The 27,979-nt window shown below is 33.6% G+C and overlaps 3 protein-coding genes across 5 annotated transcripts; 2 read left to right on the top strand and 1 right to left on the bottom strand.

Annotated features, from left to right (window-relative positions):
* The first annotated feature begins 21 nt into the window (after nucleotides 1-21).
* On the top strand, nucleotides 22-8,807 carry LOC133289290 (uncharacterized). 3 transcript variants are annotated; one of them, XM_061487194.1, is made up of 16 exons: nucleotides 22-138; nucleotides 265-528; nucleotides 894-991; nucleotides 1,190-1,352; nucleotides 1,447-1,557; nucleotides 2,021-3,043; nucleotides 3,127-3,279; nucleotides 3,360-3,459; nucleotides 3,607-3,701; nucleotides 5,126-5,317; nucleotides 5,430-5,486; nucleotides 5,643-5,714; nucleotides 5,866-5,964; nucleotides 6,342-6,473; nucleotides 6,596-6,769; nucleotides 8,687-8,807. In XM_061487194.1, the coding sequence occupies exons 1-16, from the start codon at nucleotides 22-24 to the stop codon at nucleotides 8,753-8,755; spliced, it is 2,919 nt and encodes a 972-aa protein (XP_061343178.1). In that variant the 3' UTR covers nucleotides 8,756-8,807. The 3 variants fall into 3 exon arrangements, with proteins under 3 accessions (XP_061343178.1, XP_061343177.1, XP_061343179.1); XM_061487193.1 differs by lacking the exon at nucleotides 8,687-8,807 and adding an exon at nucleotides 8,024-8,675; XM_061487195.1 differs by lacking the exon at nucleotides 8,687-8,807 and having other exon boundaries at nucleotides 6,342-6,498; nucleotides 6,596-6,727.
* Nucleotides 8,808-22,127: 13,320 nt separating this feature from the next.
* LOC133289259 (uncharacterized) lies at nucleotides 22,128-22,834 on the top strand. Its single transcript, XM_061487156.1, has 2 exons — nucleotides 22,128-22,308; nucleotides 22,403-22,834. The coding sequence occupies exons 1-2, from the start codon at nucleotides 22,128-22,130 to the stop codon at nucleotides 22,657-22,659; spliced, it is 438 nt and encodes a 145-aa protein (XP_061343140.1). The 3' UTR covers nucleotides 22,660-22,834.
* Nucleotides 22,835-25,796: 2,962 nt separating this feature from the next.
* LOC133289321 (transcription factor MYB44-like) lies at nucleotides 25,797-26,471 on the bottom strand. The gene has a single exon (XM_061487236.1). The coding sequence runs from the start codon at nucleotides 26,463-26,465 to the stop codon at nucleotides 25,797-25,799; it is 669 nt and encodes a 222-aa protein (XP_061343220.1). The 5' UTR covers nucleotides 26,466-26,471.
* Between the last annotated feature and the right edge of the window lie 1,508 nt (nucleotides 26,472-27,979).

The raw sequence follows: 27,979 nt of genomic DNA, 5'->3' as shown, positions 1-27,979 counted from the left end.
CTACAGATTCAGCCGAACAAAATGGGGGCCGAAGCACGAGTTTCCCGAAGCTTAATCAACAGAATCTACGCTCCATTGGCTAATGAAATTCATTTTGCAACGCCCTTATCGTCATTGCGAACAAATGAACTTGAACTCGTATGCTTCTCTCTCTCTTAATTCCATCACCGATTCGACACTTAATTCCGCTAATTTGCATTATCCTTTACTCAATGTGGTAATTTATTAGTGCTTATCTGAATGCACTTGTTAATTTGGTGAAAGGTGCGAGGTGTTTTACGAATGCTGCAAGGGTTTTCCAGTACCCTATTCTGTTGGGATAGCAGTGGATACATTTTTCGTGCGAAGAACGGAGTATACGTGAGTCATTTGTCACAGAAAAGTCTCCACTCCCTTCTGAATCAATTCATCCATGCAGCGACGTGTCTCCAATTGGTAGAGATTACAGTCAATAAAATTGAAACTGCTGTCGCAAAACCTCCTCCAACTTTGAAGGCCTTTGCGTGCTCTGCTTCGGCGTGGCTTAAGGTTTGTTTATGATGCTGATAGTGATAGGATCCAACTTTATATATATATATATATATATATATATATATATATATATATATATATATATATATATAGAGAGGTAGGATCTTTTGACACCAGTGTCAAATTTTAAATTTGACACCTCATCTGATAGCCTTTAGATCAAAAAAGATCAACGACTCTGATTTGCAAGCATGTTACACCATTGATCTTTTTTTGATCTAACAGTTATCAGATGAGGTGTCAAATTTGAAATTTGACACTGGTGTCAAAGGATACTGCCTCATATGTATATATATATATATGCTATTCTCTATCGAATTTTCCCTCTCTTTTTGAAATCAAGCTAACTTATTGTCAAGCAGCGGTTACGGAATATTGCCTTGAAGGAGGAAATGTCCACGAGCAATGCAGATGGCATGACCACTGCAACCTTGTTAGGATTGTCAAATTCTTTATCAAGGTTCTTACCATTTAAAGTTTTAAAGTTTTGTATGTATGCTAGCTGGTTTTCATCTTTTGCCTCGTTAGAGTTTAATTTTAGGAAGGTCGGTTTACATTTGGATATTCCCAAATTGCTCGGGTCATATCTCTCCAAATTTAATAAATTTCGGGGATTTTGAGTTTGTGACAGTATCTGATGGTCATTTGTTGACTTTAGTCTTTGCTCAGGTGCTGAGTTGCTATTGCGAGTAGTCCATGAGGCCATCCCTGCAGTGTATTTTGAGTTTGGTGCATCTGTACCAGCTGCAGAACTGGCTGTTCACGTGCTTGACTATCTTCATAAGAAGCTTGATGAAATGTGTCTTGTACAAGGTGGTGAGGTCGTGACTATTTTCCATGCAGCACATTATGTATTTTTTAAACATTTTTTTCTTGGTTCATGCTGTCAAACTTTGGAAACTATCCTGATCACAGGAGGAAGCTTATCAGATGGTGCTTTATATGTATGTTGGAAGCCTATTGCCATATATTGAGGGTCTTGATTCTTGGCTTTTTGAAGGAAATCTTGATGATCCTTCCGATGAGGTAATGGTTATTGAATCTCTCAATTCGTGGAGGGGGAAGAAGTTCTTTCTCTATCTTGTGCTAAAGAGTGTCATATAGTTATGTTGTCTAACTAAGAAATACTCTCTTCAAGTTTTCCTTTGGTGCAAAAAATTGCTGAAGTTTGTCTTTATGCCCTCCTGTTGCATTCTTCAAGTGTTTATGTTGGATTTGTTTTGCATGACACTCACTTAAGGGAATCATTTCCATACATACTTTCCAATATATGTGGCCTAAAATTACTTTGAGATTTAAGTAGGTTATATTGATGCTGCAATATATATTGTTTGTGGTGTTTGTGAGATATACTGTTCAAGAACATATTTGGTTTTACTTGATCTTTACACATAAAACGCTTTTCAGCCAAAAGCTCTCTGTAGCGTTTTGATTATAAGCTTTTCTAAACACCAAAATGTTGTATTGATCATGTCATCTCTCTTTTCAGATGTTCTTTTTTGCTAATAAAGAAGTCTCAGTTGATGAGGCTGAGTTCTGGGAGAAGAGTTATTTATTAAGAATGCTACAGCGTAATAAGTTAGATGCTGAGTTCTCTTCCGCAAATTATGTCGGTGATCCTGTGCCAGCCTCAAATGACAAGGAAATTGGCAGGAGGGATTCCATCTCTTTGTCTAGTACAATTAAAGGAAAAGAGAAGGGCATTAGAGACCGTTCAGCTTGTCCATTTTTTATCAAGGATTTAGCTAAGTCAATAATTTCCGCTGGAAAATCTTTGCAGCTGATGCGCCATGTCCCTAATTCCTTAGCAGTATGTAGCAAAGGAAGTAATTGTGAGATTGGAAACACCAACCATTTAAATTATGGTTTGTATCCTTCTCAGAGAATGGCTGGGCTAGCACTGTCGGAAGTTTTTTCCATATCCCTAGCTGGACTTATTGGTCACGGTGACCATGTTTGTAAGTACTTTTGGCAAGATGACTGGTACGAATCTGTATCTGTTTCTTCCTTTGAATCTTATGTAAAGAAGGAAAAAACAGAGAATGACAATAATGAAAATTTAATTGCACCGCCATACTCTGAGAAGATCTGGTATAAATTCTTGATTGATACATTATTTAAGAAAGGATCAGCTGATTTGAAGCTAAAATATGAAGACATAAATAATTACACTAGAGACCTGAGAGTGACTAGAGTTGTTGAAGACGAACTGCTTCCCTTGAGATCATGCATAGAGAATCCAGTTATTACTGTATGTCAAACAACGCTTGGAAAGAATGGGGATGCCTTGAAAACATTAAATTTATCTCAAAAATTCTGCTTGCCTTCTTTGAACGATGGGGGTTTAAGAAAGGCTATATTTGGTGGTGAAAGTGCAGCATTTTCTGATAGTGAAGGAACAAACTATACTTTTGGTTTTCAGTTTGGTGAATCTGAATACCTTTGCTCACTGGATGAGAGAAAGCTGTTAGAAATGTTGTTTCCTTTTCCCACCGTTTTGCCTTTGTTTCAGGTATTTCTACTTGGTGACTTGAGCAGATTTAGATGTAGGTTTCAGTACTTAGGTGTGTTAAACAAATATTTAATTTGAAACAGGATGATCTTCCTGTGTCAGAGCTCTTGCCTTTCCAGAGAAACAGCACTCTTCCTTCAAGAGTTCTTCGCTGGATGCAGAATGTTCATCTTAGAACTACTCCACTTCCTCTGGTTATTATGCAGTACTGTCTGACCGTCTACATTCAGAAACAGGTGAATCAAATTAAAACATCTTACAAATCCAGGATTTCACGCTATGATAATATTTAATTAATTCATTTTGATTAAAACAGGTGGATTATATTGGAGTGAATATGTTGTTAAAGTTGATGAACGAATGGAGGTTGATGGATGAGCTTGCAGTGTTGCGTGCTATATACTTGCTAGGTTCAGGTATTTGCTTATTATATGAAATTGTGAATTGTTTTTTACTGTTTTTTATATAGTATATCATGCTTTAATATTTTTTTTATCACTTTATGTTGGGTAGGAGTCATTTTGGTTTCTTTGTCTTCTTTTTTGATATTTTGTCTTGTACAGGTGATTTGCTACAACACTTTTTGACTGTGATTTTCAATAAATTGGATAAGGGTGAAACATGGGATGATGATTTTGAATTAAACACAATATTACAGGTAGATTACTTGATTTTGTTAAACTGTTATTTGTGCTATTTGTTTTGGTATACTTTTTGGTTCTATTCTATTTTGAGTTCATCTAACATCTGCTGCAATTTATTGTTCAAGTTGGACAAGGAAGTTGCTTCTAAGTTCTAATTTCTTATGTTAAAGTATATTTAAAATTATTTCAAGGTTTGAGAATTAAAGGAATGGGTTATCATTTAAATGCTTGATAAAGATAGAAAGGTCATAAGTTCTTTTTGCTAATTCCATCTGGAAAGTAAAAATTTAGTGTTTAAAGCAACTAGAAAGGACCTCAGCATCCCATCTACGTGTGGCTAACTTCATAGGATATGGGACTGTTGAATGGCAATACCTGTTCCCTGTGCATGTCTGACTCTCCTATAGAAATATTATTTCATGACAAGGATAAGTATCATTGGGCACAGCATGGTATGATTCTTTGATTTTCACAATTTTGTTCTTTCTTTCTGTGACATGATTTTGAGTTGTCATTTTTAAATTCGTAGCTCTGTTGAGCATGTTAGTGGTTCTTTTCATATAATGTTCTGGTCTTAATCTCTCTCTTTTCGAACTGTGCGTACACGTTATCTACTGGTCTGGAATTTACTACATTGCTGTCATTTTTAGATTCAAATTCCACCTAGCATGCAAGTATTGAACCACAGTAAACCATTTCCATTTATAATGTTTTGTTCTCCTGGAGTTTTTATAGTCCATTTTGTTATTGGTATTATTTAGACATGAAATGTATGGGATAGTGATGGGACATGAGGTCCCGTCTCACAAAACTCTAATAATAAGGGGGCGTTTGGTAGAGGATAAATTTTTTTTTTTTACCCGGGAATCACGATTTCCAGATGGTGACAAAATGAATTTTCTAGGAATGTTACCAAAAAGTTGTTTGGTAGGTCAAAATATTCTCGGGAATATTGTGTTAATTTTCTTGATCCTATATTTGGTTGTGTTAAATTTTCCCTTACTATGGGAATCTTAGAATACCACCCCCTGGGTGGTATTCTTGGATGGTATTTTTAGAAAATTTTACACACAAAATAAAATTCCGGAAAAATCAGATTCCCGGAAATTTTTTAAAAATCTCGTACCAAATGTGGGTAAATAAGATTACCACCTTCAAATTCCCGGGAATCCTTCTACTAAACACCCCCTTAAGGTAAATGCTTTGAAAAGGATGGTGGAGATGTTAAATAGTGGATACGACCTTCTGTACTGGTTTGGCAAAGTGGAAGTGTATAAATGATTGTCATCATGTATTCATGTAATATAAAGAGATTAGCCTTATTATACTGACAGATTCTATGGTTTCATGGGTTTATTTAATAAATTTAGCATCTTTCTATGCCTTTGTTTATTATGCTATTTTCTATTCATAATCTATCTATGCATATTAATTACAGGAATCAATCAGAAACTCTGCTGATTGTATGCTGTTAAGTGCTCCAGATTCGTTGGTAGTTTCAATAACCAAAAATCTTGTTGACAGTGATGAGGATGCTAGCACAACTGGTGTTGTTTTGAGTACCCCTCGTAAAAGTCATGTCAATAGCTTTGGAATTAATGGCCTTGATATGCTTAAATTCACGTATAAGGTCATTCTTTAGTCAATTTATTCTGCCTTTCTAACTGATTCCTGTTTATTAAGAGTATTGGTTTCCTTAAAAATTTATGAATACGGGTAAATTGGAAATTTGGAATTGGCAGGTCCCTTGGCCTCTTGAACTCATTGCAAATACAGAGGCAATTAAGAAGTACAACCAGGTATCTGGCTTGTCTTTGGGATACTCTCTCTATTTTTCTTAGCCTTCTAGTTCTTTTCATCATCCAGATTATGATATTTCTTCCTGCCACCCGGTTGGTTTTTTTTGCTTACCTTATTCTGATCCTTTTTTTAAAAATAAAATAAAAATATTTTAGGTGATGCGGTTCTTGTTGAAGGTCAAGCGTGCAAAATTTGTATTAGATAAAGTGCGGAGATGGATGTGGAAGGTGCTTCCATAAATTACTCCTCATCTATCTTCGTTGGAGCATGTGCTCCCTCAGCTAAATCTTTCATGAAATAACTTGACAATCTAGTATTATATTTTACTGAATTCTGGACACTTACTGTAAGGTTTAAAACTGCAATCACCCTTTGCAGGGCAGGGGATCTGCAACAAACAACAGAAAGCATCATTGGTTACTGGAGCAGAAACTCCTCCATTTTGTGGATGCTTTTCACCAATATGTGATGGATCGGGTATGTACCTGCATTTAGTTAATTACAAAAATAATTGCTCCAGGAGAAGATTTACTTGCAAAGCTCACAAAATACATGGGACGTGGTTAATTAGCATTGAAGTCAGGATCCGGCATAAACACACATAATAGTGGGGGCTGATATTACTAGCCTTTGTGCTAGATTTTGGAAGGAAAAATGGGGGGAATATAATTACAATAGGGAACCTACCAATAGAATGGCTAGTTGCAATTTCTTTCAATGCCTTCTAGTTCCTTTTATTGTAATCACTAATCACACAACGGAATCTTCCCATTAGTCATACACTCATGCTTATACGGTTCTACATTTGTTAACGGAACCTGAGCATTTTACCTGTCACTACAATTTCTATGCAGGTATACCACAGTGCATGGCGTGAACTTTGTGAAGGTATGACTGCTGCCAAATCTCTGGATGAAGTCATTGAAGTTCATGAGGCTTACATGTTATCAATTCAGCGGCAGTGCTTTGTGGTTCCTGATAAGCTGGTGATTTATTGTATCTCTTAATTGGGTGCTTGTGTTCTCCCTGTATCATATTTTGACTGTTGTATTTACAAATTATAATGGGGCAAAGCTTGAGTAGTTTCAGTATTCTTTGTTGCATTCAGGGAGCGCTGATTGCCAGCCGCATTAACAGCATCCTTGGCTTAGCTTTAGACTTTTATACCATACAGCAGACATTAAGTAGCGGTGGAGCTGTTTCTGCAATCAAGGCCAGGTGTGAGATGGAAGTGGACCGGATTGAGAAACAGTTTGATGATTGCATTGCTTTCTTACTTCGGGTATTCTTCTACAGAATTTATACTAACTATGCTTTTACTTTGTGACTGCTAGTTTTACTTCTTGGTCTTGATGAAAATAATGGATATTTTATGCTATTACTAAAATACACTTGCAGCATCTTTTTCCTCAACAGTTGTTTATATACGTATGAAATAGAAAAACTGGGCTTGTTTTTTTTTTTTTTTTTTTTTTTTTTGGGGGGGGGGGGGGGGGTTTACAGATATATGTGACTTTACAAAGAAATACTCACATGGATTGTATGCTTGCTATTGAGTGCCACAAACTAACAATGATATTATAATCTATAAAGTGCTCTGTAAAACTAAGGCATGTTGAGTTTATAATTAAGGTGCCCTCAAATTAGAGGAAAAGGATTTGGACCAATAGAAGCCCCACTTAGGAGATTTGATCAGATACAAAATAGCACAATAATTAGAGGTAGAGAATGACCAAGAAAAACTGAGTGAAACCACTAAAAAATATTTAGATCTGATTGGCCTATATGATGAATTATTTTTTGACAGAAACACAATGGTATTGTCTGATTCATGTAGCCAACCCATCTGGTGGAAAAAGGCTTGAATTGTTATTGTTATATACCCTCAAATTAGCAGTGCATAATACAAAAAGTATCAAAGTTTGAATTTATTTAATTGATTTTACTCTGTCAAATCTGCACTGGTTGACAGTAGAAGTTCATGTCTTTATGAAATGTAGATGTTCACTAGAGGAATTACTTATGGGAAAAATATTATCGGGGAATTATAGTTGAATGCTTGATTTGACATGCAACTTATTCTTTTTCTAAATTGCCTTCGACTAACCTCTCCTTACAACTTAACCACGATAAAATGTTTTGGTGAGGAGCGATTAATATTTTTGCTGTTTCAATATTTTTTACAAAATAGTGATATTTTTGTTGTGGAAAGTGGTTATTAATGGAAATTTTGAAAAAAGAAAAAGGATACGTACCAAAATGGAATATGTTGGCATCAGTTGGCACTGAAGAATTATTCTCCCAATATTATTGTGATAGCATTTTACCAATTTGCATAACGCCTATTGCTAATAATTACGTTTGCATTTAAGATTGCATGTTCTTAGTAAGTGAAATTTAATGCTGAGATTTTAACACAACCAGAGTAATTTGGTCGTATCCTTCCCTTTCCCCTCCACCTGCTGCGAGGAAAGAAAAAGGTTGAATGGTGTATATGTTAGTTCTTAATCATGCAATTCTTATCCTGGCTTTTCAGGTCTTATCTTTCAAACTAAATGTGGGGCACTTCCCTCATTTGGCTGATTTGGTCACCAGAATTAACTACAACTATTTCTACATGTCTGCTAATGGAAATTTGATGACTGCTTCCAGCTCTGGAAGTGTTACTTCAAGAATTGGAAAGGTCTCTGGATAGAATTGCTTGATCTAAGGCGGCTTGTCATGACATCTATCCAAATATGAGAATAGTTCTGCTCCTGCTTTTATGTTGTACAGTATGTTGAGAGAGTGTATCCTCCATTTGCTTGGTCTTTGAGCTCAGTGAAGGGTTTTTTTTTTTTCCCCTTATAGGGCTGTTGTTACACGTGTTGCCTTTAATTGTCAAGGGCCGCTTGTGTTGAAGGTTGCATGAGTGCATTGCGAGATATAAGTTGTACCGCGTATTCTGTGTCAGCTACGTGGGATCAACTCCTGCTATTTCTTGTCTGACTGTGAATGCCTGTGCTGGAGTTTTTTGTATGTACTGCACAGTATTATCTGTATGTAGTTGGGTTTCATAAATTAATTTAAAGATGTAAATGTGCTGGCGTCAGAGCCCAAGTTTTGGAAATATGATGACTTCAGTTTTTTCTCTAGTTAAGGATGCTTTGATTTGTTGTTTTCACAGCCAGCTATGAATGTTTTAGTGCTATTCATACAGATGACCAAAATGTCTTCGCATAAGCCGTGCCAGTGCCAGAAGAAGACCAACACAAATGTTCAAGGATGACTTCGTGGTTGGCTTCATCTTAAAAAGTGGTAGATGGAAAAAGGTACTCGTGAATTTATCTCTTGAACAAGTGATGCTATAGTTATTATTAATTTAATTTAAAGTGCATTGTAATATTATTTGATATTGAAGAGCAGTTGGATAGATAGTTATTTGCTCACTTTAGAGATAAGTTCATTTTAGAAGTATTGCATTTTAAAAAAAATAGCTCTTTTAAAGTAAGGAATGTATTTTTAAAAGTCATGATTATTAATTGAAAAATTAACCATTGAGATTATGATAAAATATATTTATGTGTAATAAATTATGAAGTTTTAATTATTTTTTTTAATTTTTTACTCAATGGATATAATTTTACACTTCTTTGTTAGTACATTCTTACCATTTGTAAAGAATTAATTTAACTCAAAAGTTTAAATCATTAAGTGAATGTCCATCAATGATTTATATACTTTTCTACTATGTCCTTTCACATAGGAGCCCACTGGGCATGAATGGTGAATAATGCAAAGGTCACTTAGATGTGTTAAGAAATTTTACAAGAGAAAGCGGGGAGCGGTGAGGAACTGAGAATCGAACCCGTGAGGTTTTGATATTATATAAAGAATCAATTTAATTCAAAATTTGAGGTTTATATATTTTTCTAACACCATTGAAGAGCCAAATCAGCTTTTAAATGGCATCTGCATAATGAACACCTCCGGTATAAAACTGTAAGAAACGCAATTCTGGCATTTGATGAGCGATAGCAATTTAAAAGTGTTGATCACGACTAAACACACGAGATCGAAGACAGCAATGTTTTGAAATTCCGATTGAGTGTGACGGGGGAATCTCTGAATTCTTTACTAAAGATCGTTGCAGGTAGTGTAAATGAATAGAAAATTAAAATATCCAAAAAATATATTTTATTATTTCAATGGTTTAAAAAAAAAAAATTGCAATCTAAACTAGGAAACATGAAAATATTTTAAAATGGTGAAAGTGAATACGTGGTTGTGGATTTTCTTGGAATGTCTACTGATGACTGAACAGAATAATGAGCAGAAAATTAATTAGATTTATCATTTATAAACTCATCAAGACAGACGAGTGATGGCCAAAGAAAAGATGGAGGGTCATAATTTGTAAGGCATTTGAATTGGATGTGGACCATCTTTAGTTTTAACTTTTAACCTTACTAGAGAAGAGAATCGTCCCTGAGTATTCTGGAATAAGGTATTCACGCACTTGGTATTAAAAAAAGAGTTTCCAATTTCTACCGTGTTGTTAAGGTTGTTCACTCATGGCTTCATACAGTACGCAGACTCCTGAAAAAGCTCTTTGATGTTGGTTTGAAAAGGGCTTCTCGAGAAAAGGGTATGCACTTTACTTTCCAAAGATTCCACTTTTCTGATTTCTTTCGCCTTTCCTTTCGTCCTTTTACTGTCCCTCGGGGTTCCTCAACTCAGGTTATAATAATTTTAACAATACGGTAACCCTTCCAATCTTTCACGGCCTTCCATTTGAATTCCCTCCCCCCTCCCTGATAAAAACAAGAGTAAACACCTCCCTGTAAATATCTACAAAATTTTTTTCGGTGTCTGACAATAAAAAATGATCAAATTGGTCCCTGAAAGTACAAGAAAAGGGTCACTCTATATATTTGGGAGTTGACATAAGGGCCCTTTTTTGTAATTTCAGAGACCAATTTGGTCCTTTTTTATTGTCAGGGACTAAAAAAGACTTCTAGATATTGACAGGGACTAAAAAGGGGTGTTTACTCTAAAAACAAACAAAAATAAAAGAAAGGAAAATTCTTCAACTCTTTCTCTTTCTTAAATCTTAAAAGAACACATATCTTCAATATAACTCTCCTCCGGTCATCCTTGGCAAAAAGAATTTCAGAATGAGAATGTTTCATAACATCTCAGGCATTCAAGTATGACATCCTTTTACATTCTCCACCAAATGTCCTCTTCTAATTAAATTGCTTCTTAGAAGCTCACAGTGAGTAAAGTCTAGGTCCTGGCATATTTGTCTCTGCAGAGCTTAAATACCCACAACCCAAGTAATTTTGTTTCTCCTTGTTTCTGCATTATTATTTTTTCCAACTGCTTCATCTGCTTTATCACAAATCTACCAGCCCAAGCAATTAACCGTAACAGAGGTTGTTCTGGTTTTCGCAGTAGAAAACAGCTTTATTATTGTTGATATCTTCTTCACATTTTGAGAGGGAGAAAGTTATTGATTCCCAAAGGTCATCAAAATGTCAATGCCAATGTATCAACAACAACAACAACAACAAGAACCTCCTCCAGCAGTCACCGTGGTACAGCAATCCAATGCTGGTGAATCACAACATGGATCAGTTGGTCCCGTCGTTGGAGTTCTCATCGTCATAATTGTGTTGGGGGTAGTTGCGGTTATGATTGGAAGGTTGTGCTCAGGAAGAAGAATCATGGGTCATGGTCAATATGACATAGAAAGCTGGGCAGAGAGAAAATGCTCTACTTGTATCGATGGCAGAATTAACCTCTCACTACCCAGGGCCACTGAATCCACCGCCTCAGTTACTACAACACCTTCTCAAGAAACCAAGCAAGCAGGGCAAACTTCTCAGAACTCAACACCTAACCTTTGATTTCTATGTTGGTTTTCTTTTCTTTTTTTAACAAAATCGTTGCTCGTTTCAGTATTTTGTTTCCGTGTTATTTGTTTCCATTTTCATTTCGTCCTATTGAATCATCCTTATCAAGTTGTCAAAGCTTACTTAGTTTTCCCCTAAGATGTAATTTCATATTTGGCTGCATTACTGGTTCATGCAGTATCCCACTATCCCTGGATTCGTTTTCAATTTACAGAGGTCGTTTAACTTTGTTTCTGAGATTATGTTATTGATTTACGGCAAATTTTAACTAATAAAAATGGTTTCTATTGTTAATTTTAATTATTTAACCGAAATACTAGATAATTTTTAAAATATTAAATACTTATTTAATAATTTTTTTAATTCTTTGAATCTTGAAATACAAGTTAATAAAACTCTTGTATTATAGAAAAGGAATTATTGATAAAGTATCTTAAAGATATTAGATAATAAATTCTTAACAGTCTCTATTAAATATTTTTTTTGATTTTAATATAATAAATATTTATTTTTATTAATGTTTAAAGGCACTCCTTAACCAATCTTTTATGTGTGCTCCCATTTATACATGCTCCTTCTGTCCAATATACTCTCGTATTTCCAAATTCATTATATATATATATATATATATATATATATATATATATATATATATATATATATGTGTGTGTGTGTGTGTGTGTGTAAATGGCTTAATACTTTTTATATTGAAAGAAATAATTTTATTTATCTTCTGTACACATAAAAATGTGTAGGACTCATTTGGACTCATATGAAAAGAAGAGAAAGAAAATGAAAAAATTATCTCTTACAACATAAGAAACATTAATCTCATATATAAGGATTTAATTTTTTCATGTTGTAGGAAATAAATTTAGGAATTTATTTTCTACGGACATAAAAATATGTGGAACCCAAGTGAGGAGAAGGTAAAGAAAAAATATAAATTTTGTACACTTTTATTTGTGTATAGGAGATAAATTTATCTTCTATAATATAAGAAAAAATAAACCCATGTATGAAACACACTCTGCATTATAGATTTTGGAAGTAAATGGAAGCCCGAACGCAAAATGGAAACATGATCAAATTAATTGCTTATCAATTAGCTATTAATTTAAGAGTTTAATGTTTCTCATGTTGTATGATATAAAATTACCTCCTTTGCATACATAAAAGAGTATGAAACCCATATTTTTTTTCCTCTTCTCCTCACATGACTCCATTTGGGCCCCACACATTTTTATGTGTGGGTTTGAAATAAAATTTATCTCATATAATATTAGAAACATCAAACCCTTAATTTAATATAACTAAAATTTTGTCAAAATAAGAATTGATCTAGTGGTAAGAAGCTTAGGAAAATTGTATTAGGATATATGTTTAATTTTCACTTGTATCAAAAAAATAATGGCTTTAATGTTTCTACAGTGAATGTAGATAAGTTATCTACAAATACTCTCAAAACGACGTTGTTTTGGGTTAAAAAATTATAATAAAAAAGACTATTGATTATAACCCTGAAATAAAATATAATTATAAAAATACTTTGATTTCTGTCCTAAAACAATATCATTTTGGATTCAATATAAATAACTTATCTACATTGACTGCAGAAAAAATGAACCCATAAATAATTTGCCAAAATCAATCACTGATTATAGAAAAATAATTGTGATAATAAGTTTATAATTAACTGCAGATAGATTATAAATTTAAATAAATCAATACTTAAATAAATATTAGTTAATCACGATCTGAAATAAAATAAAATAAAAAGTTTTTATAACCATAGGTCACTCTCAAATCCTGTCAGGATCATTTGTGAAAGATACAAATTAACTTCACTCATGATTGCAGCGCCGGGCCCCACCTCATTTAAGAAGAACTGAAGCAACTTTAAAATCTTTGAAACGAGAAAAAATGTTAATCTAATGGTGATTAGATAACTAGTAAGTTGGTAGTGGAAAATTTTGGTAGTGAGAATATTTCTCCTCTTATATATGATATGAACAAATGAGAATAATATAATTTTTTATTGAACAAATAAAGTATATTGTGAAGTAATTTATTAAATAATTTAAAGATAGATTCATTTATATCTATTCAGTTTAGGTGAACCAGAAATTATTGCATATTTTTATATGATTGATTTAATTAATATTTTTATATTTTATTATTAAAAATTACAATAATTCTTACCATTTTATTTTAGTTCTTGAATTTATTAGAAAAAAATTTGAAACTAAAAAAGTAATCTAAATAAATAAAGTAAATGGTGACTCCGACCACTATTTAAGCCTATGATATTAAAATATAATTAAAAAAGTATAATCTCATATGAAGAAATGTGTGCAGTAATTTCTCCACATAACTGTGTTCAACAGCCCTTCTTTTGTATTTTTTTTTTTTTTAAGGTTTATTTACATTAACTTCTCCAATTTCCGTTATGATTCTTGTCTCTGAACCATCAATAGGTGGCTGTGGCTCCCAGAATAAGTACACCATCCTAAGTTGGCAGGTCGGAGCATTCAAGTGGATTCATAAGCCTAATGTTTTGCCATGGAATCCTATCTCACCATTCCAATCAGATTTCCGATTTTAAATGGGTGATCAATGGTCCCATCGATCGACCCAAGCACAATCAAAAATTCAAAGCATAATGTTTCATGTAGTATAATGTAACTAAAAAACTACATTCTATTATTTTAATTTATTTCCTGGACATGACCACACAATAATTGAATGGAAACAGGATAAAAAGTGCAATTTATCTTAATTAAAACCAACAATAATTTATTATCTAGACAAATTAAAAAATATCCTTTAATAAAATTTTAATTATAAACTATTTTTTTGGGTTAAATACAAACTAAATTAATTAAACCACACACGAAAGTAATTATATATTATTGACTATACACGATAGACACATCAGAACAAATATAATAAGAAAAAACGGAAATAATTAATTACCACGTCTAAACCCAGAGATATAGTGGTTAATCATAGGGCAAGAGAATATAGTTGATGCAAGCTAGGGGGATAGCATAATGTGATTGCATTATTGAAAGTTGGGAATCCAAAAAAAAGGAAAGGTTTATTTAATCAAAGGGAAAAATGTTTCTGCAGTTAATGCAGATAAGTTATCAGTATTTATTCTCAAAATGACGTCGTTTTGATATTGAAATCTTAAAAAATTATAAATATAAAGACTAAAACGACGTCGTATTGACTTATTGCAGATAACTTATCTGTAGTAACTTTACAAAAAGCAAACCCTTTGATTAGTTGAACAATTTAGGAAATGGGAATTAATTAGGAAGGCTAAGTACTAAGGTCCTCCTCCATGTGGAAGTCTGAAAAAACTGTTTCACCAAAATAGATGTATGCAAGAGAAGGGAGGACCACACACCTCCTCAATTGTTTTTTTGCTGTGTGTTGCAGAATCTGCTTTCCTCTCCAATCACCATTGGTAAGTACTTCACGCACTGGCTGGCTCATTCAGGGGCTTCTAGTCCTTAACTTGTCTCATTCACTCTGTGTATGTGTGTGTGTGTGTGCAACTCACCCATTCATGAGGAGGTCCAGAATTCACTGCTTCAAATGTGTAAAGGCCTTGATAGAAGCTGAAAAGAGGACATCTTAGTAGCAGCTTGACTTCTTTTGTCCAATGTAGCTGTAGAGGAGAATCATTGTCATTAATCACGCATACACACACACAGAGAGAGAGAGAGCTTAGCCATGAACATGAATGTAGGTCCTTGTCTCAATCACAATTAAAAGTTGGACCACTCATCAAATAAAGAAAAAGAATCAAACCACCTCACTTCGGCAGTCAGGACACGCTCAGCTCAGATCTGATATTCGATTCCACTCTGTCACTTACCAATAAATCTTTAGGATGTGTTTGGTCCACGGTATTTGTGAATATTACTGGGAAATGATAATTGGTAATAATAGAATGACATGTTTGGTATAAAGTAATCAAAAAAATTACCCAGATATCTTCATTTACCACTATTCTCATTTACAAAGAAAAGTGTCATTTGCGATTACCAAAAAATATGTGTATTTGACAAATCCCACTTCTATGGAAAATGAAAACGAAGATCTAAGACAAAAATACCATGGGTATATATTCATCGAAACTTCCCTATTTTCTTGTGCGCTCCTTTTGTTTGTCGGCAGTAAAGATTCACAGAGCTGGTGTGTTTACTTTGATTTGTTGGTCAGCAACAAACCGATTTTGTTTTAGTGGTTCTCGACGGTGAATTGTGTTACTTGCTTCCGTGAGTTCAATTTTTTTTTTCTCCCATTTTTTAAAATTTCCAGTATTGCATGTTTCGTCTTTATATATGAAAAAAGGAACGACTTTTTCCTAGTATTTTGTCTTTTTAGTCCTGAGATTCTGATGTGAGCTTATGATATAAGTCATTTTAATTATTTTTTTGGGAAGGGAAGCTTCGTCTAAAGCATTGACTGAGACACTGAGTGATACACCAGTGTTACAAAAATGGAACTCATTTTCTAGTTCTTAGATCTATACAAATGGGTCATTTTTTATTTAATACTTTTTTAAATATTAAGGGGTTATTTTTGTAAAATAACTCATATTACCAGAAATATTTCACCATCAACCAAACATGGAATCAGTAATCTTTACCTAATATTTCCGGTAATATTTTGACTAACCAAACAACTTTTTGATAACATTCCCAGAAAACTCAATTCTTGACCATATTTCCAGTAATCATGATTCCATGATAAAAAAAAATTTCTCTTGTACCAAACGCCTCATGTGCTACTGTAATATCAAGATTTAGTGCTACTTATTTTGTGATATATGGATAAAAAATATCATGTCATCTAAAAAAAAAGTTTTAATGATAGCTAATTAAATGATATGATATTTTTTGTCTGCGTGACACAAAATAAACGAGAGTAGCAGTAAATTTTAAGTGTTACCGTAGCACTAAAAAATTATTCATCCCTTGCATGGTGGATTAGTCCTTTTGCATATTTAGCCTAAATAAATATAAGTTAAATTATAAGCCTTTAAAAATTAAAGGTTTGGTATATCAATTACAATAAATTAAATATGAATTATTTAAAAAATTAAAATACAAAAATAAATAAGAAGAATTCTTATAACTATCAATTAATTTCTTCAAAAAATTTAAAGAAAGATATATTTATTTATAAAAATTTGAATATTTAATCTAAAACATCATCTGACATTTTAAATAGCAAGTTAGCAACAATATTTAATCCTAAAATTTTTAGGCAGGCCTATAAGTTTTAAGGCTAATCTTTTTTATTACTTAGGCTAGATCAACTTTGAGTTAGGGCAACCTATAGACGTCACCCCCTGTGAATCTTTTTCCATCCATTCTACATTTGCTTCACAAAATTGCTAAGCTAATTTTTAGACATTTTATTGTTAGGATATTCAAGTGTGATGAGTCTTACATTGGTTGGTAATGGACTAAGTAAAGAATATATAAGTGGAAGGACCCATGAACTCAATGCCTTAAGGTTTTGGGTTGAAACATGGTGTCGGATCCACTTGCTACGCGGTTGGTGTAGCTTAGCTCATTGGTGGTAGCCCCCGCCACGGGCTTTCCCTGGACCCGCCTGACATTGGTATCAGAGCCAGGTTGGGCTCGAGCTAGCCTGGTGATTGGCTAGGAGGCGGGTCGAGTACTTTAAGGCTAATCTTTTTTATTACTTAGGCTAGATCAACTTTGAGTTAGGGCAACCTATAGACGTCACCCCCTGTGAATCTTTTTCCATCCATTCTACATTTGCTTCACAAAATTGCTAAGCTAATTTTTAGACATTTTATTGTTAGGATATTCAAGTGTGATGAGTCTTACATTGGTTGGTAATGGACTAAGTAAAGAATATATAAGTGGAAGGACCCATGAACTCAATGCCTTAAGGTTTTGGGTTGAAACATGGTGTCGGATCCACTTGCTACGCGGTTGGTGTAGCTTAGCTCATTGGTGGTGGCCCCCGCCACGGGCTTTCCCTGGACCCGCCTGACATTGGTATCAGAGCCGGGTTGGGCTCGAGCTAGCCTGGTGATTGGCTAGGAGACGGGTCGAGTACTTTGCGCTTTGGGTACTCGGTTGAGGGTGAAACCCAACATTGATATGCTCCCCCTCAACCGAGTACCCCAAGCGCAAAGTACTCGACCCGCCTCCTAGCCGAGCCAGGCTAGCTCGAGCGCCGACACTATATCTCAACCCAAAAGCTTATGGCATTGGGTTCATGGATCTTTCACTTATATACTCTTCACTTAGCTCATTACCAACTAATGTGGGACTCATCGCACTTGAATATCACTACGCTTCACAAAATTGCTAAGCTAATTTTTAGACATTTTCTCGATAAAGTAATTTTTATACGCATATCACTACGTCATTATTGTCTTTGTTATTTATATATTACTTATGACTATTATTAAAAAATTAAATTTAATACTTAATAGGTAAAACATAATATAAGTGTGCCCACTGGGCTAGTACGTAGCTAACTGACATACATTCAGATTCTGTAATACCGTATGTGACTGACCCTATTACGGATTAATTCTTATATGCAGCAGGCACGGGAATACCGATGGAGCTTTGCCCTGATGAGAATTATCGGATATAATATTATCATCGATTACGTCCAGAGTGATGGAATTGGGCGGTTCGACCCCGGGTTCAACAAGGGAAGAATAACACCAGGTTTACTATTTGGTTTGAGTTCTAAAATTTTTGACTTCTATTATAATTTTTAGATTTGTCAAGAAAATATAAATATATATTTGGAGTCTTGAGAATTTAAATATGAGTAGAGTGTCACATTGTATAAAAATGAACTAAAATATTTTAAATTAAGATGAATGGGTCATTGCTGGCAAAAAAATTAATATATTATATTTTAAATAAAAAATTACAAATTTATTATATTTTTGTAAATAATTACGCATTTATTACACAATGTCATGTCCAAATTGGACGTCACCAGTCACGCCTAAGTTAGGCGTCACTTATATGGTGTTTCCACGTGTCATAAAAAATTAACATTTTAACCGTAAAACTTCTAAAGGTCATATCTTTTGACTCGGGTATCCAAATCAGGTAATTCTTTTTTTGATTCCACATAACTTTTCAAGATCTACGCAATGACACCTGATTTGCTATATTTTATCTCTCACAAATATAATTTAAATTTACAACAATGAGACTTTATCTTGTAAGTCGTGGTCTGAAATTAATGATGGCACCAAAGTGGATTAATTCATTTATAAATAAGAATACTTAATGTCATAGTAAAATATATACATTCTAACAAATGTTTGAAAAAATATATAATGTATAATATTGTGAGAAAAGAAAGTGCCACAATATAAAAGTCTGAGAGAGATTGGTGAGAATATAAGTTCTTTGAGTTGCATTAAAAAATGCAAAACTTTTGATATATTGCATTAAAAATATGTTTTTATGCATTATTACAAACATATATAGCACCTCAAACCCTCTTATCAAGACATGTTTCATGAAAAGCCTGCAATTAGATGCCCCTTTGACATATTTCATCTTTGTGAATGATGTTATTTAAATTTTTACTTCCCAACATCAAGAAATAATTCTCCAAAAAAATTTGAGTGCGTAGATATCGAAAAGTTATGTGAAATAAAAAAAATCACCTGCTTTGGACTTCCAAGCCAAAAAAATTAAATAGGCTTCTTTGAATTTTTGAAGTACCACGATTTCAATTAATTAGATTTATTTTGAATTTATGAGGGATCACAAGTCAACTTTGTTTTACTGGATTAAAATAGGGGGTAGGATATTGTAACAACTAATTAGTTTAACTACCAAACAATTTTACTGTTAGATCGATTATGTGGATCTAACGGTTATACTTATTTCCATCTTTGTATGGTTATTATTCCCCATATTTAATGTGAAAGCATTATATATGGAAAATCATAATCATACAAAGGTGAAAATAAATATAAAGTATCAAATATGGGGAATCATAATCATACAAAGATGAAAATAAATATAACCATTGGATCAACATAATCGATCTAACGGTGAAATTGGTTGGTAGTAACACTAATTGGTTGTTACAATATTCTTTCCCTTAAAATGGACCCTGTGTTTCTTCTTAGAGGACGAAAAAAGGTATTTACTCTTTTTAAAAAGAAGATTGCGTTTGATGTTGGTTCCAAAATAACTCGGAGGCTTCTGTGTTTAAATGCTCTTATAGTACCATTGTTGTAAATTCGAATTGTGTTCGTGAGAGATAAAATATATCAAATGAGATCTCATTGCGTAGATCTCGAAAAGTTATGTGGAATAAAAAAAAATTACTTGGTTCGCATACACAAGTCAAAAGTTACGGCATTTAGAAGTTTTACGTTAATTTGTTAATTTTTTTTTATACGTGTCAACACCATATGAATGACGCCTAACTTAGGCGTGACTGGTAACGCCCAATCCGGGCGTGACACACTGCAATACACGCGTAAATAGTTTCAAAACAGCAATAAATTCGTAATTTTTTATTTAAAATACAATTAATTAATTTTTTTGCCGGTCATCGCTTAACCCATTACTTTGCAAAGTCTTCCTTATTTTTGGGCTGCGCTGTATGAAGAACTTTTTTTTTTTTTATAACAGTGGAGGGCAAAGCCCAAAGAAAAAACTATAAAGTGAGATGTTGCAAGTCAGAAACAACATGCTCCATCATCACTTTAGATCTAAAAAGGTAGAATACTAGGAGGGGAGAGGAAAGAAACAACAATTCCTCAACTTGGAGAGAAAAATCAGATTTGGTTAAACTGTCCGCACAAGCATTAAGATCTCTAGGAATGAATTCAGGATGAATGCAACCAAGCATTTGAGCAGCACTTTTGATTCGATTCACCAGATTTGCTTGTGAACGAAATAAATAAACATTTGGAATAATTCGGCTCGAATTAGTCGAGATCCAAAATAATTTTCATACATGTTGAGATATATAAAATCATTGATGTAGCTTCACCCAACAGCTTAAAGTTTTGAGTTGAATTGGCTCTTTACAATACATCTAGAGTTTAAAACAAAAAGAGGCTTATTAATCTTTTTTGAGTTCTAAAATAAAATAAAATAAAAACTCTACTGAGTTTTTTTTATGATTTCCACGACATGAAAAGATAAAATAGAATGCAGGGGAGGAGAGCATTTTTGGTATCACTGTTATATTGAGTGTTTAATGCGATAGTCATATTTAAACTATGTATTTTTGGGAATATATAGTATGAATATGGGTAAATGATTTCTACAGTCAATGGAGATAAGTTATTTCCGGTGAATTTAAAACGACGTCGTTTTGAGACAGAAATCAAGGTGTTTTTGTAGTTAAAATATATTACAGGATTATATTAGTCTTTATTATTATAATTTTTTAATCTTATAATCTCAAAACGACGTTGTTTTTAGCTCACTGAAGACAATTTCATCTCTGATGACTGGAGAGATACTTTTTCCTATAAATATTAAAAAAAAATCCTTTCTTCACATTAGCTGATAACAATTTTTAAAAAGATAAACAAAAAATAACTTTAATAATTACACGATATATTCTAAAGAATAGATTGTGCAAACATTCAACGACAGTAGTATACTGTATTTTTCCGTCGGGGAGACGAGGTTGCTTGACTCTTCAGGTTTTAAGTTGTCAACAGCTCTAAAGCACGGACACGCTCTTTGTTTCAAAATGTGCGTGTCCAACACGGAAATGTTCCGACACGAGGTCAATATTTTGGGACACGCGGTCAACGCTCCGACAGGCAATCAACTTTTTTTGACACGCGGTCAAAATTCTGACACGTTTTTTTTTTTACTTCTTAATTTTATTTTATTAACTAAAAATAAAAAAATAATTTATAAATCAATTTTTTTCTTTTATGAAATTTACATGAAAAATTAACAAAATATGAAAATTTATTTTTATTTATATTTATGTTATGAAATTTGAATATTTGATTGGTTATATGACTTATTATGGACTGTTATATGTATTAAATATAAATTATATTATATATATTAAAAATATTATTTAATATCAAAACGTGTCCCAACGTATCAGAATATGATTTTTTTTAAATTTACGTCTCAGCGTGTCGTATCGTATCATATCGTGTGTCCCGTTTCAGTGTCGATGCATCATAGGTTAACGGTCACCGACCCATATTACTACACGAACTACACTGAGACAAGAGTAAAGACCGCAGTCGTCGGGGTACCATTTTGTGCACCTTTGCCGAACTACCCACTAACAAACTCACTCTTCTAGATACGTGTCACCTTAATTGACCTAAGCTACCAAAAAACCCATTTCTAGTTTGACTTGTACCCACTTACGACCTTGTCAGGTAATAATCCAATTTAATAACCAGTAAAACGTAGAACAAGTGAACAAAGCCATTGAGAGCATGTCGACTTCTATGTATGAAAATGTTCGAGATTCTGATCTTTTCTGTTCCGTGTAATCATCACTATTCCTTAAGTCGTAATTTCAAGTCATACTTACCAACCTGTGTGGGAAGTTAACAGAAATGAATTGAAAATCGAAGCCGATAGATTGACTGTTATTAAACTTGAATCAAAGTTATATAAACCCCTGCAACTGGCATTGGTTACAAAACAACCAAATCAAACCAAACATACAAATTAATTAAACATGAAGAAGCAAATGGACGCCACTGGCAATCGTGTTTTGGCACAAGGAGTTATCTTCTTTGTGATTGTATCTCTGGCTGCGGGGAGCGAGGGCAGAAGCATCTTAGTTGGAGACACTGAAGGTTGGCGTGCGGGCACTAACTACACACAATGGGCAATACAAAATAGCCCCTTCCACATAAATGACACGCTGGGTCGGTATCAACATCAATATCAATTAACTAAACATACATATATATTCAATTTGTAATTTTCTTTTGATTGAAGCATTGATTTTGGCAAATGCAGTGTTCAAGTATCCCCCACCAGGAAATTCGACGGTTGCTCAGAGCGTTTACTTGCTACCAAACATGTGGAGCTACATGACCTGCGAGTTCGAGGGTGCAAAGCTGTTGGGGAACGCAGCTCAGGGTGCTGGTGAGGGCTTTAAGGTTGAACTCAATCAGTTAAGACCTTACTACTTTGCCTCTGCAGAAGTCAACGCCTATGACTGCATTGCTGGTCTTACCAAGTTCATCGCTGACCCATCTAAACCTTCCTCTTAGCCCAAATCCCTTGTGATTTCAATCTAACGTGATTGAATTAAAAATTTCAATAAACGGATCCCCCTCCCCCAGACAAACGTACTGATTGTACGGGTGTTATGTACCCTTGTCCTAGTCCTTTTTTATTTTTTTTCCCTTTCATGTAGCACCAAAAAAACAAAAACCCCTGCTTTGTTTGGTTTTTGTGCGATATAGATACGATGTTGTATTCTTATCTCTGTCAATAAAACTGCATTTGACGTGCATCAGTTTCAGTTGATGATGGCTGTCTAACTCAATTGTGTTCGGGGCCTTAATACTGAAAGACCATGAGAATACAAGCCTATTGTTGTACATGTGTGTTTGGGCTAACTAGCCATCCTTTTCAAAATGACACTGCAGACCCAATAAATTTGCAGTTTTCAGATTAAACATAATGAGAAATGCCATAACATGACATTCCCTGGGCTGGGGTTTCTTTTACAATTTTTTTGTCCATCACCTGCTCATAAATTTTCCAAGCGAGTGGAATAGTGTCTATTGGATGCTATGTTATTATTGTGTTGTGAGATGAAAGGTGTAACACCGCTCGATTATTTGACGTTTTTGGATGTAAGTCTTAAAAAAAAATTTATTTTCGGAATATAAAACTACAATGAAATTATATTTACAATCACAATTAAAATATAATTATATTCTAAACAAACCCTGGGATTTGAACTTGTGATTTAAAAAAATTACTCAAACTTCTTATCAGTAGTTCGCTCCTAATAAATTAACTTTAAATTTATCTGGTTAATAGTGACATAAAGTGTAAACATAGTCATTTTATTAACGCTTTATCAATGACCAAATGCCACTTTTACTGAATAAAATATGAGTAAACTATATGGATTGAAATCCATGTATTTAGGAAGCTAAACTAAAATTTGATGACTGTCTCAAGGTGCAAGTTAAACCAGCGGCCCCTACACCTGGGTATAGCTCGCTGCGTTTTAAATGCTATTATTATTACCAGTATGTCTATTTTAAGTGAAACCTTAGGGTCCATCATGAAACAATGAAACACCATTTCCAGAATAGAGAATATATGACCTTATACCTAACCTTTATAATTATAATTGGTATAAATGATAGTTTGAAACACGCAATTTAAGCGATTTACTTCTGTGACCGCGATAGATCTAGGAAACTAATTTAAAATTAAATAAATTAAATGATACATCATCTGACCACAAATATTATATTTATGTCTCTCCAATAAGATGATTATGTTACGAGAGATTAACATTTTTTTTTATGCCAATTGTCATTGTAATTAATATAAATCTCACTTATATGTAGATATGATTTTAACTGTAAATATTTTAATCAATTATACTGCCGTTATCGGCAAAAAAAAATTAAAATATTATTATTTAATAAATAATTATGAATATATAGCTATTTTGAAATTGTGTACTGATTTATTGTATTCATTCACGTTCAAATTAAGCGTGATCATTCACGCCTAAATCATTCACGCCTAAATTAGGCGTGGCTCTTAAGGCATTCACGCCTAATTTAAGCGTGACTCATCTGATGTTGACACGTGGCACAAAAAAGTCAACATACGAACCGTAAAACTTTAAAAAGCCATAATTTTTGACTCAGTTATCCAAATCAGGTAAAAAAAAAAAAATTGATTGCACAAATTTTTTTGAGATCTACGCAATGACACCTCATTTGACATATTTTGTCTCTCACAAACACAATTCAAATTTACAATAATGATGTTATAAGATCATTTACACCCAGAAGTCTCTGAGTTTTGAGTTTGTGATTTAATATAAAAATAAAATAAAGATTTGATTTGTGATTTAAATTAAAAAATAAAATTTTTAATTTTTAATATAAGAAATAAATAAAGATTTGATTTATGATTTAAATTAAAAAAATTATTATTAATAAGAAAAACAAAATAAAAATTTGAGTTGTGATTTAAACGCAAAAATCAATTTGAAAAAATCTGTACTAATAAAGAAAATAATTAAATAAATATTCTAAATCTGTACTAAGAAGGATTTGTTTTGTATAAGAGACGTTTCCAAACTTTAAAGTTTATGATTCGATTTGGTTTAGTTTTCTTTTCTTATATCCATTAGTCCCTTTTTATTTTTCTTTTAAATGTTTTTTTTTTCTTTCTCTTGGGCATACATAATTTAAATGGATTTAAAGAAAATAGTCCTAAAAAAATGATGTAACTTACGTTACGGTTCGATAAAATGGCTTTATAGCACCCTTGTTACAAATTTGAATTGTGTTTGTGAGAGATAAATATATCAAATGAGATGTCATTGTGTAGATCTTGAAAAGTTATGTGAAATCAAAAAAAGAATTATCTGATTCGGATACCCGAGTCAAAAGTTATGGTTATGAAATTTTTCGATTAAATTATTAACTTTTTATGCCACGTGTCAATACTAGACGAGTCACGCTTAATTTAGGCATGAATACTTTGGGAGTCACGTCTAATTTAGACGTGAATAATCACGCCCAATTTAAACGTGAATAAGTGCAATATATTCATAATTAGGTTCAAAACAATAACTTATTAATAATTATTTATTAAAAATAATATTTTAATTATTTTGCCCTATCTGTATTTCATGTTCTAGTTTAATACTTTAATGAATGGCCTTTTCTCAATGAATAAACAAAGGTAATTGACGAGTTTACAGTTGAGAAAATCAATTTACATATTAAAAGTCAAAGAAGGTTATATTTACAGACTTTTTATTTACAAACTCTTACAAATTACATTATGTTCTTTCGAAAAAAACACTAACTTACACTATATTTTTCTAAGAGTACATAGTATAATTTATAATAATTTATAAAAAAAATTTATAAAGGATTCTTGAAACTTAGACTAATTTTGGAAACGTATATTTTGCCCCAAATATAATTTGAAGAAAACAAGATTATACTCTTGCAAATGAGCTAGTATGAAATTATGCTTCAGACAGAAGAAGAAAGAAGGGATAGCGGTTTGGGCATCCAGTAAGGGAAAATAGTTAGTAACAGCACAAGAGTTTAATTGATTTATATCCGAAGCAGGGCAAAATCAAAGTTCTTAAAAAAAAAAAAAAAACACATGAAAACCATTATGATTGATTTCAATGAAAACCCGAGTTATCAGAAAAATTAGAAGACACATATTCCCTCACTTCCCTGGCAATCACATCTCTCATGATATCCCAAAACCCCGACGGCACATTCTGTCGGTGTTCAGCCTCAGCCTCAGTTACAGAACCATTGCTAATCCCCGGAGGAGCCAGAGTCAACGCGGTCAACGGGTCATCCTCCAACGGACCTGAAGAAGTGGCCATGGGTCCCTCTCCTTCGTTTGTAGTAACACTAACACTAACACTAACACCACCGGCTCGGCGCTTGAGGGTGGAATTCCAGTGGTTCTTTATAGCATTGTCGGTTCGACCCGGTAATAATCGGGCAATGGTGGCCCACCTGTTACCGTACTGGGCGTGAGCAGCTATGATGGTCTCGTCCTCTTGGGCCGAGAAGGGACGGTGCTCCACGGTTGGGCTCAGCTGGTTACACCACCGAAGCCTGCATGACTTGCCAGACCTCCCCTTTATGTAACGGCTGATCAAGGACCAGTTTCGGGGCCCGTATCGCTCGACTAGTCGGGTCAGAATCCGATCCTCTTCGGCACTCCACGGGCCTTTGATTCTGTCGGGTTTGTTGAGATTCGTTGGGTTCGACTCTGAAGAGGAAGAGTCGGATGATGACGTGGTTGAGGAGGAGCCTCTGTTCATTGCTTCCATATTCAGATTCAACAAACTGAGTGAGCTGGATACAGCCTTAGCCCTTAACGATTAGGTAATAGTAGTGAACGTAATAATGGACAAAGAGAGTGTTATTTGGCTTTTATATATATATATATATATATATATATTGAGAATGAGAGAGATGTTATGATATGTTATTTATTTAAAGGTGCATGCAGTATCGTATAATTAATGAGAAAAATGTTGAGACAATAAACGGGGTAAAGGTGCGGCCGTGTGGGGAGGGGTACTTCCACGAAAGTGGTATAGTTGTTGGTGGGTGTGGGATGGTCTATCTACAATGACTCTGCAGATCCGATTTGATATCCCTTTGTGAGAGCAAAGCTTTCTGGCTGGCACACTGATCACAGTTTGTCTTCCTTCCTTTCTTTGACCATTTTGTCCTCTTTGAAATTTCCTCAACATCTTCATTTCACATTAATTTATTATTTTTGGCTGCTCTTTGTTTTTGGAATTTCATTCCTTCCATATAATAATTAATATATATATATATGGATTCACGCTTTGTTATTATTGTATTTGTTTTGTAGTTATTTTTCCGTCATTTTCAACTTTCTACTTTAGCATCTTATAATTGATAACAATTAGACTGTTTTTGGGTATACTCAGGTTATAATAGAAAATATACTAATCAAGTTCACACATACTTGGTCCAAATAAATAAACCAAATTAAGAGCTGAGTATAGGATTGGGACCACATGCAACAGCTAGAGAATAGACAGTAATGTAATATATGTGGTGTTTGTATAGGGAAGAAGGTAGGGACATTAAGAGAAATAAATGAGAGTATAAATTATGAAATCATTCTCGTACAGAATAAGTAGGGTAGGGAATTTGAGACGGTAACCGGATATAGTATTATTAGGGGCAGAAGTAGCTAATAGACTTACTGTTGGGAGCGTTTAAAACATGACAGGGAAAGCCGAGCTGTTTAACACACAACAAACGTTTTTTTTTAAATGTTAATATAAAATAATTATAAAGGGAGCAAGTGGGGTCGAAAGTCTTTTTGACTACTTTAGTTTGCCGGACATGCATATACAGCTGTAATGTAAAAGTGAAACTCATCTACCTTATAACATCCAATTATCAAAAGGCAAAGGCAAGCAGTGGGAATGAGAGTGCTGTGCAGCAATCAGTTATTATGTTACGACTTATGAGGCCATAAACTGCAAAAACAAAACCTGAGTTATATGATATTTGAGAGAAAGCCATAAAATAAAGGAGCTTCAAAGATGACTTCAAAATCTTCCACGTAGGAAGGCCCCATTACCAGCCTGTAAGAATCTCACGTGATTCAAGTTGAATCCCTTTGACTTTTTTGGCTATAAATCTACAATTAGTATGGCCCCCACAATTTCTCTTAGACCGTGACCTCTCACTCAAGTCCAACGGAGCCACCCGGAATCCATCCACATACCTAGATTTCGTTAAAGATTTATATCATCCTACTATTAACAAGGAAAAAAATATATATAAATTTCATGAC

This window comes from Gastrolobium bilobum, unplaced genomic scaffold, assembly GCF_033153095.1.
Source record: "Gastrolobium bilobum isolate Gb01-03AN ecotype WA unplaced genomic scaffold, APGP_CSIRO_Gbil_v1 utg9887, whole genome shotgun sequence".
Classification (NCBI taxonomy): Eukaryota; Viridiplantae; Streptophyta; class Magnoliopsida; order Fabales; family Fabaceae; genus Gastrolobium; species Gastrolobium bilobum.
This window is presented reverse-complemented; position numbering and strand designations above follow the sequence as displayed.